Source organism: Arachis ipaensis, chromosome B05 (genome assembly GCF_000816755.2).
Source record: "Arachis ipaensis cultivar K30076 chromosome B05, Araip1.1, whole genome shotgun sequence".
Lineage (NCBI taxonomy): Eukaryota > Viridiplantae > Streptophyta > Magnoliopsida > Fabales > Fabaceae > Arachis > Arachis ipaensis.
In genome coordinates, this window is record NC_029789.2 from 149,541,642 (window position 1) to 149,551,725 (window position 10,084).

Consider the following 10,084-nt stretch of genomic DNA (forward strand, 5'->3'; position numbering starts at 1 on the left):
CTTGATATAATTAAAATAAGATAAATAATTATAAAAATTAATTTATATTTTATATGTATACGTGTCCTCGTGTCTTATAAGATTTTAAAATTTACGTGTCGACGTATTCTGTGTCGTGTGTATCTCGTGTCCATGTCAATATATCATAGCTTTTAAACCTTAGAAAAAGGTGATTCAGACTTACAATGTCAAACCATGTCTAAATTTCCTCTTTAATGTAGCTAGAAAAAAAAAAGAAATTATTATATGAAGTGATATATTAATATAGGTCAGTCACCAAAAAAAATATTAATATAGGTCAAGGAGTTTTTTTTTTAATGTAGGTGAAGGAGTTCATTTATACGTTCGTTTCTCAGGTTATCAAATAAAGCATGAGTTGTTTAAGAAATTGACACTGAAACGTTTAAATAATTGAAAGAAAAAACATGCATTTTTATATTTGAAGTCAAATTAAGATTTCACATGAATTAAACAAGACAATCTTCATGATTTCTTCAATGCACTTAAATTTGTTTATTTGCATAAATTGTTATTGACTTATTGACTAAGTATAGACATTATTATATGAAGAGTTAGACACTTCATAACATATATTGATCATTCTCAAATGTAAATAGGGTATATATGCTTAATTTGAGGAATGTATTACTCATAATATGTAAAAAGTTGTTTATGAGAAAATGAAAATGAGCATCGAAGTTTGAATTATCTTCTTTGGATGACATATTAATCAAACGGGCTCTAAAAACTTCATTCATTTTTCTATGTATTTAATTATTATTATTTAGCTAAACCCTTATTATATGATTCGTTTAATATGAATAAATAATTTTGATTTTTTATTTTTGCCGATTTTTAATGGAAAATCGTGTAATCAAAGACTTCGAGGTTGGAAAGGTCCATTCCATAGAGTAGATATTGACAAGGTTTAGCCCAAAAAAAGATTTTTCATTAAACTAACCGATGATTGAGTGAAATAATAAACACTTATTCTTTCTAATTGGTGATTTTAACTTTAAATCATGAATATAAATTTTTTTTATAGTATCTTTAAATGAGAACAACTAAAAAACCAAAAGCATATCAGCAAAAAATCAGTCAAAATATGTTTGGCCTCCATGAAAAATTGGGTTTTGGTTTGTGCTCTGTGATCTCAGGAGCAGTTTTCAAACATATTATTCAAAAAGTGATTCTAATTAAACGATTTTGTTTACTTTTTGGCTGATCACCTTTTGGTTCCATATACTTTTCCTCTTTAAATTTGATAGATTAATCTGTCTGAATCTTATATGTTACACGTTTTTAAGATCTCGTTTTTAAGATATGCAAAGTAATGTATTATACAAGGTAAAAACTCAGGTGAAGTCGACTTCACATGAAGTTGATATCTGATAACCGTTAGATGAAAATTTAGTCAAATCAGTCAAATTATCTAACAGCTCTCAGATATCAACTTTACGTCAAGTTGATTCCACCTGAATTTCTACCATTATACAATTATTATTTGTTACACGTAAATGTAATTTCTTTATTTTATTGTTATTATCAAAAGACAAGTTATTATTGTTATTGAAAAGAGGAGCTTCGCTGGAAGAAAATGGAGGAAACAGTGTTGGCAGCAAAGTGAGCCATTCATTTGAGAAGATGACGATGAAGATTGTGGGCCCCACTCTCTTTGTCCACACACGCCATTCTCTATCCATCCATCGCTCCCTATTTTCCATTTCATTTTCCACTTCCAATCTCCAAATACAATTAACTTAAACAATAAACATGTAAGAAAATTTCTAAGTGTTCCGTCGTACTGGTGTTTCAGTTATTTTTAACCGTTGATCTTAATTATAAAAAATATATATAATATATATAATTAAGATCAATGGTTAAAAATGATTTATACACCGGTACATGATCCACTTGAAAATCTTCCAAACATATATTCATATTTATTTACTACCAACTACTTATTTATTTATTTTATTTTATTTTCCATTGAAACACAGTTAGTACCTTATCTCCCTGCTTGTACTCAGGTTTCAACTCTCAACCTCTTCAATTTCAATACTCTCTCTCTCTTTCTCTCTCTCACAATAAGTCATATTAAGTTATATATTTTTCTGTTTAGATGTGTGAACTTGGAATTGGAATCTTAGAATTGTTGTACATGAATTACCAGATGTGTTTGCATTTGTATGTAGGTTTCACAAAGATATTGGAGTTGCAGTCATTTATCAATACAAAATACTTGCTTGATAAAATTTTGACTTTTGGTTGATGAATCTTTACCAAAAAATTAACATGTTGAGATTTTCTTAGATGACAAAGCTGGCACAGCAGAGAACACAAATCCCAAGGATGAAACATCCTCTGCAGATTCACAGGCTGGACGAACTTCTGGACCCGCAACTGGGTTTCCAGCCAACCCTTTCGATTTCTCTGCCATGTCTGGTCTTCTCAATGTATATCACTGTCTCCTTTCTTTTTGTATTTTGTCATATGCTTATATCTATCATACCTTTTGTATTTATTGATATTATGGCTATTTTATACGATGAGTATGATTTTTGGATGCACATTTGAGCATGTCACTGCTTATTCTGAGTTTGCTGTTTTCATCAATTTGTGTCTTTCCAAGCCTATGGTTGGAGTGCCATGATTTATAAGGGAAAGAAAATCTGAACTTTTTCAGTGATCTTACTGTTGGCACTGAAACTTAAGTAGTTATTCCAAATTCATATATTCTATGTGCACTCCAAAATCTATCACCAAATTCAAATACAAAACACACATTGAAAGTATGTTGAAATCAAATCATTTTACAATTCCGTTGTGTTCCAAACACACCCTTAAGGTTTGTCTGTAATTGAAATCCATTCATGAATCTCAAAGAATTTGTATTCCATAATTGCTATTTCTTGATAAGCGCTTACTAATACTAAAATGCGGAATTCATAGGATCCAAGCATCAAAGAATTGGCTGAACAGATAGCAAAAGATCCATCATTCAATCAGATGGCTGAGCAGCTTCAGAAGAGCTTTCAAGGTGCACCACAGGAGGGTATCCCCAACTTTGATAATCAGCAATATTATCAAACCATGCAACAAGTTATGCAGAATCCTAATTTTATGACCATGGCTGAACGTTTGGGTAATGCATTGATGCAGGTATTTGTTATTTATTAAACTTCTCCATTGTATTCTTTGTTCCATGGCAGTATTTCCAGTTATAAAATGTATATATGCCGTTTCATGTCTATTTTGCAGGATCCATCAATGTCTGCCATGCTTGAAAGTTTTACAAATCCAACAAACAAAGAACAGCTTGAAGAGAGAATGGCACGCATCAAGGACGATCCATCTTTGAAACATATCTTAGACGAGATAGAGAACGGCGGTCCTGCTGCTATGATGAAGTTTAGACACTAACATATCTTTCTGTTATCTTCTAGTGTTTTTAAAATTTCGATATGTTTTGAAGTGATAAATTTCATGCAGATACTGGAATAACGAGGAGGCTTTACGGAAGTTGGGGCAAGCAATGGGCCTTCCAACTTCTGCAGATGCAGCTGCTTCTGCTGAAAATCCAGGGGCAGATGAGACTGAAGATGTGGGAAATGAAGATGAATCACTTGTTCATCACACTGCTAGTATTGGTGATGTGGAGGTACTATGTCAATACAACACTTTCTGTATATGTACACATGCTTTGAACCTTTTTGCCTTCTTTTAAAGAATCATGAATATTTATGTTTTGGTTGTATTATCCTCAAAATTCCTTCCACTTTCATTTCTTATGTTATTTGAAAAGAATTCCTCTTGTAAGGTTGTGGAGGGAACAAAGAAATAGTCTAAGTAGGAACTTGGATATTATTTCATTTTCTGAATCCTGTAGGTTAAAACCTTCTAATTTTCTATACACCAACCCCGTGTTAAATTAATGGAAATCAGGTGTGTATTAAGTTTGTATTTTGCATATCATTCTGTAGCAATGGGTTGTTTGCTTAATTTCTTTTGTTAACTTTGAAGGAACATAAACTAAACAGAACTAAAATTGTCTGTATTATTGAGTGTTTATTTGATTGTTAACCTTCATGCAGCTGATCTTATATTGTCCAATTCAGCCATTGTTGTATCTGGGCATAATTTGAAAAAAAAAAATTTGACAGCTAACATTTTATTTAATCAAATAGGGCTTGAAAAATGCACTAGCCTCTGGTGGCGACAAGGATGAAGAAGATGCCGAGGGAAGAACTGCTTTACATTTTGCATGTGGATATGGCGAGGTATACTAGTATTAAAGTTCCTCCTTGGTTCTCTCCTACAAAGCTGCACACACAAAATAAAAGAGAATCAGGAATGTAAATTTTATGACTATCATTAGGCTCTTGCTTTCTATGGCTTAACGGACACTGTTGATATGATTCCAGGTGAAGTGTGCACAAGTTCTGATTGAGGCTGGAGCAAAAGTGGATGCTTTGGATAAGAATAAGAACACAGCTCTTCATTATGCAGCTGGCTATGGCAGGAAGGAGTGTGTTGCCCTACTCCTTGAAAATGGTGCTGCAGTGTAAGTATCAAGTATAATTAGTCTTTTCAGATTGTGCTTAATTAGTATAATTTGTTTGTCCTTAATTACCTCTTTCAATTTGCAGTACTCTCCAGAACATGGACGGTAAAACTCCTATAGATGTTGCGAAGCTAAACAATCAAAGTGATGTCTTAGAGCTGCTTGAAAAAGATGCTTTCCTGTAGTTGTAAGCCATAATGAATGCCATGTTGTAAGCAACAAAGAAAAAAGTGGGAAAAAAAAAAGAAGGGAAATGAGAGGAAAAGTTGCCATGTGAGTGATATGATATCTTTTGGTTTTATCCAAGTTTAATTTGTTGTGTGTAAAAACTATATTGATTCCTTTGCAAGTGTTGGATGTCAGTCCATCATAAAATTTGATCTCTCTGTAACTTGTTATGCATGGATTGTGTTACACTGCATGCTTTTGTAGTATTTTGTAGTATTCATCCTTGATACCTAATGCGTTCATGAATAAATTAGCTCGAGATTTATAAGAGTAATTTTATAGTTTTTTAATAAAAGAAAATAGTAGTTACTACAACAAATATGTTTATGATAACAATAATAGTTTGGATATAATTCAAAGCTTCAAAACTAATGTTAAACAACATTGAAGAGAACTTTTAGAGTAAGGCTTGGTTTGGTAAAGTTTTTTGAAGAGGTGTTTATGTTTTCTGTTACGATGGGTAACTGGAGATTATTGGGTTGAATTAGTTTGGCTGGCCCAATCGTCTGAATGAGGAAGTATCCAAGCGGATTGATGATCCAAGGTCCCGTCCGACTTCGGTATGAGAGAATGGGGGGTGATACCTGCAAAGACACTCCGATGCCAAAGTCAGCAAAGGGAGCAAAACAAATCTAGAGAGTATTGGGCTTCTGAGATACCTGAGAAATGTCAGTGTATTTATAGTGGTGAACCCATAACCACCGTTGGTCTAGTTCCGTTATTTATGGGGAGTAACCGTCCCTTTATCTTAGGGAGGTTGAGATATGGCTCCAGGAAGTGGGTAGAGAGATTTTAGGGGCAGTTACTCATTTGAATGGGTGTTTATCTGCCAGCTAATCTTCGTCCCGACTTCTTTAGAGCAAGTCGTGGTAGGGACCGACTTCGTGGGGTGAAGGTCGATGTAGGGTGAGGCTCAATCCTTTGGATTGGGCCTTTCGTTTGGACCTGGGTCTTATCATTGGGTCAGGGTATGAACACTTTCTAAAAGCTGTTATTTTGTATTTGGTAAATAAAAAAGATGGCAAATGATTCGATGGTCCCAAAACGTTTGGACCATTAAATGATCCTATAACAAAACATGTTTTTTAAGTTTTTTTAATAATTGTTAAATAGTCCTTTTCTAATTTTAATTACAAATTAATCCCATATATTTTATTTAATTATAAAAACTATTTTTATTTTATAAATTTTTATTTTATCATTAATCTATTATGTTTATTAACAATAAAAAAGAAAAACAATAACGAATTAGATATTCTATTGATCGTAATAAACTTTTTGGCTATTTCAATCGATTAAAAGATTATATTTGATCCGTGACGTTCGTACAGGGCTCTGAAATCATGTTTCTTTGAAAATCAATCAATTGGATTATCAAAACAATCGATTGAATTTCAGATTTCCATAACTCAATCGATTGGACTACAGGTTGTTATCACAAAACAATCGATTGAAAATTGCAAGACAACATGGTTTTCGCTCGCAAAAATCAATCGATTGGTTATATTAAACGCCTGGGTTTTTAATAATTCAATGAGGTCTCACAATTCAATCGATTGGTTGTGTTACCCAATCTATTGAAGTCATCAAAACAACCAATCGATTGAATTGTGAGACCTCAGGTTGTTTTGAAACATTTAATTGATTGGGTAGTATAAGCAATCGATTGAATTAAAAACCCACATTTTAGTCGTTGTTCAATGGATTGGTAATATGACCAATCGATTGATTTTTGCAAAAACCATGCTCCCTTGTAATTTTTAATCGATTGTTTTGTGATAACAATCCAATCGATTGAGTTATGGAAACCTGAAATTCAATCGATTGTTTTGATAATCCAATCGATTGGTTTTCAAATAAACACGATTTTACAGCCCTGGATGAACGTCACGGATCAAATATAATCTTTTAATCGATTGGAATAGCCAACAAATTTATTACGATCAATGGAAGATCTAATTCGTTATTGTTTTTGTTTTTTATTGTTAATAAATATAATAGATTAATGATAAAATAAAAATTTATAAAATAAAAAATAGTTTTTATGATTAAATAAAATATATGGGATTAATTTGTAATTAAAATTAGATAAGAACTATTTATCAGTTATTAAAAAACTTAAAAAACATGTTTTATTATGGGACTATTTAATGGTCTAAACGTTCTGGGACCATCGAATCCGGTGTCCTATGACCTCACAATTTGTCCATGTGTCTGCGTTAACTAATTTTAAATTTAACGTTTACATTTGTCTATTATAATATTTTTAAATTTTAAAAGCTATTTTATCAAACGTAATTGTTATTACTTGTATTTATTGAAAACTATTTTTAATTTAATTTACCAAATATAAATGTTATAACTTTTAAAAAATCATCTTTTAAAAATTAGTTTTATAAACTACTTTTAAAAAATAAAAGTTTTATCAAACTAAACCTAAATACATTATTATTGGTAAGGGTAACTTACCATACAATAAAACTTGAGAATATATTCTTTAGTGATAAAAGTTGACAAAAATCATAATAGTGTGATATATAAATTTTCCACACTAATTTGAAAGATGATACTTAATAAAATACATAACAGAAAAAATGAATAGATTAAAATTATGAGAGTTTGTTCTATACAAATACTAACAATGTAAAAAGTTAATTTCTTTTTTGTAATTAAATTTTACTGTAGGATTATAGTAACAATGAGAGGAATTAGGTCAAGAAGTAATAGTTCAAATGGCATAGTCTTCCCATACTCAATTAAGAGGTTGCGAGTTTGAGTCTCCATATCTTTGATAAAAAAAAAAAACAATGAGAGGAATTAGAATTAGAATTAAATAGAAATTACAATATTTAATATTTATCACTGTTAAAATTAGAAATTAATTTTGACGTGAGAGGATGTGGGTAACAGAGAATCACATGATATAGAGTTGGCCATTCATATGACAGAAAAGTTGAATTTTGAGGGCCCAATCCATATCATTATCATATTCACCTCTCTCTCTCTCTCTGTTTCAGCTGTTCAGCTCAGTAAAACAACTTAACAACAGTAATTAATAATTAATAAATAATATACTCGTCGCTTTAGTCTGAAACCTTCAAACCCTCAAAACTTAGGGGTTTGGTTTTGTTTCGCTTCCATTGTGTCTCACTCACTCTTCGCTTTCAATTCATCCATTCCCAATTAGAATCAGAATCAGAATCAGAATCAGGTCTCAGCTTCGAACCCTCTTTCCTTACTTATAATTTGATCTTCATTCTAATCGTACCCTAATATCTCCTTCTCTTTGTTTCAGCTGCTTCTTCCGCTATGGCTTCCACTTCCCAAAAGGAAATTATTTCTGGTTATACATCTATTCCTATTCCTATTTCATTTCTGTGTTGTTCGCGGCGCACCGCGGTTTCTAGATTTGTAGCTGTAATTACATCTGTATCAGTTTCTAATTTCACACTTTGTTATTGGATTCGTTTCTTTCTTCCCCCAATTCCGTGATATTTTTTTTTTTTAATATATTCCAAGTCGAACTTTGCTCCATGGTTTTTCCATTCTTTGTTTCTCTGTAGATTGTGAAAATCAATTCATTATGCTTGTTGTGCATCGAATTTAGGATATGGCTTTGGTAAAAATTTTCCTGCATTATTAGGATACGATCATACGAAGACTGGCAATTTTGGCATTTACTTTGGTAATTGAAAGTCTCTATATATATACGCACATAAGTTTATGAAATCAAAACTAGAGAGGAAATTAGTATTACCTCTTGGTTCTTCTGGCTCCCTTCTCGTTTCTTTCATGATTTTATAATACCTGCTCTTATTACTTAGGATCTGTTTTTGTCTACCGTTTCCTTTTAGTGGAAACCACCATGTGAACGTTCTATTCCATTTTGTTAATTTTTTTGTTATTTTGTATGTGTATGTGTGTCTGGTGTGTGTTTCTCGTTTGTATATTTCCTAGATTGTTATCGTTAATCTCTCCTCACCATTCAATTGTTTTTGTACTTACAATGTTAAATAACTGTCTTAGGTTTTGGATCTTAAATTGCGTTAGTTTAACACGGGTGAATATTTTATTAGATGGCAAGGCTGCTGCAGCAGAGAAGAAAAATTCCAAGGATGAAACATCTTCGAAAGATTCACAGGGAGGACAAAAAGCTGCTTCTGAATCTTTTGTTTGTTTAGATGACAAGGCTGCTGCAGCAGAGAATAAAAACTCCAAGGATGAAACATCTTCGAAAGATTCACAGGGAGGACAAAGAGCTACTTCTGGATCTGCACCTGGGTTTCCACCCAATCCTTTTGATTTCTCCGCAATGTCTGGTTTGCTCAATGTATGTCATTGTCTCTTTTATTTTGATATTGTACTATATATGTTATGTCTGCTGGAATTAGGAAAAGATTGGCCATGTTATTGTTAATGAGCATTTTCATTTCACTTTCTGGGTATGTTCCATCTTATAGAAAATCTTATTTTTGTACATGCCAGTTTTTTGGATCTTAGTGTGCATTGTTTTGAAGCCAATAGTGAGACAACAATATAAACCATGCATTTCAAGTCCATATTACTAATGCTAAAATCCGGAATGCATAGGATCCAAGTATCAAGGAACTGGCTGAGCAGATAGCAAAAGACCCATCGTTCAATCAAATGGCTGAGCAGCTTCAGAAAACTTTTCATGGTGCAACACAGGATAGTATCCCTAGCTTCGATAATCAGCAATATTATTCTACCATGCAGCAGGTGATGCAGAATCCTAACTTCATGACCATGGCTGAGCGCCTGGGTAATGCATTGATGCAGGTATTTATAAACTCCCTGTACTCTGTTATATAAAATATCTATTGGTTGATAACATATCTATACTGGCTATCTCAGGATCCATCTATGTCTTCCATGCTTGAAAGTCTTACTAGTCCTTCAAATAAAGATCAGCTTGAGGAGAGAATGGCACGCATAAAAGAAGATCCATCTTTGAAGCATATTTTAGATGAGATAGAGACTGGTGGTCCTGCTGCTATGATGAGGTTTAGATGGCAAAATTTCTTATCTTTTTGGCCATTTCCAAATTTCTATCAGTTCACTGTTTTCTGAATTTTAAATAGTTTCTGAAGTGTTTCTCTTTTGTGCAGATATTGGAATGATGAGGACGTTTTGCGGAAGTTGGGACAGGCCATGGTGCCAAATTCTGGAGAAGCAGCTGCTTCTGCTGAAAATGCTGTGCCAGATGAGACAGAAGATGTGGGTGAAGATGAATCAATTGTTCATCAAACTGCTAGTGTCGGTGATGTGGAG

At 32.6% G+C, this 10,084-nt stretch overlaps 2 protein-coding genes and 1 long non-coding RNA gene across 3 annotated transcripts in view; 2 read left to right on the plus strand and 1 right to left on the minus strand.

Annotated features, from left to right (window-relative positions):
- LOC107645043 (ankyrin repeat domain-containing protein 2A) overlaps positions 1–5,038 on the plus strand; it is an 8,746-nt gene extending 3,708 nt beyond the window's left edge. The window contains exons 2-8 of the mRNA XM_016349053.2: positions 2,314–2,456; positions 2,953–3,162; positions 3,262–3,410; positions 3,493–3,661; positions 4,188–4,280; positions 4,425–4,564; positions 4,650–5,038. Of these exons, the coding sequence (XP_016204539.2) occupies positions 2,314–2,456; positions 2,953–3,162; positions 3,262–3,410; positions 3,493–3,661; positions 4,188–4,280; positions 4,425–4,564; positions 4,650–4,749 (1,004 nt within the window). The 3' untranslated portion in view covers positions 4,750–5,038. The remainder of the gene's footprint in view (positions 1–2,313; positions 2,457–2,952; positions 3,163–3,261; positions 3,411–3,492; positions 3,662–4,187; positions 4,281–4,424; positions 4,565–4,649) is intronic.
- Positions 1,962–2,433, minus strand: LOC107645044. The gene is made up of 2 exons (XR_001621434.2): positions 2,296–2,433; positions 1,962–2,037 (listed from the first exon to the last, which is right to left on the minus strand). It is a non-coding gene; the product is annotated as an uncharacterized LOC107645044 (long non-coding RNA).
- LOC107645042 (ankyrin repeat domain-containing protein 2B) overlaps positions 7,846–10,084 on the plus strand; it is a 3,436-nt gene continuing 1,197 nt past the window's right edge. The window contains exons 1-6 of the mRNA XM_016349052.2: positions 7,846–8,003; positions 8,088–8,135; positions 8,869–9,122; positions 9,383–9,592; positions 9,668–9,816; positions 9,922–10,082. Coding sequence (XP_016204538.1) covers positions 8,102–8,135; positions 8,869–9,122; positions 9,383–9,592; positions 9,668–9,816; positions 9,922–10,082 — 808 coding nt within the window. The 5' untranslated portion in view covers positions 7,846–8,003; positions 8,088–8,101. The remainder of the gene's footprint in view (positions 8,004–8,087; positions 8,136–8,868; positions 9,123–9,382; positions 9,593–9,667; positions 9,817–9,921; positions 10,083–10,084) is intronic.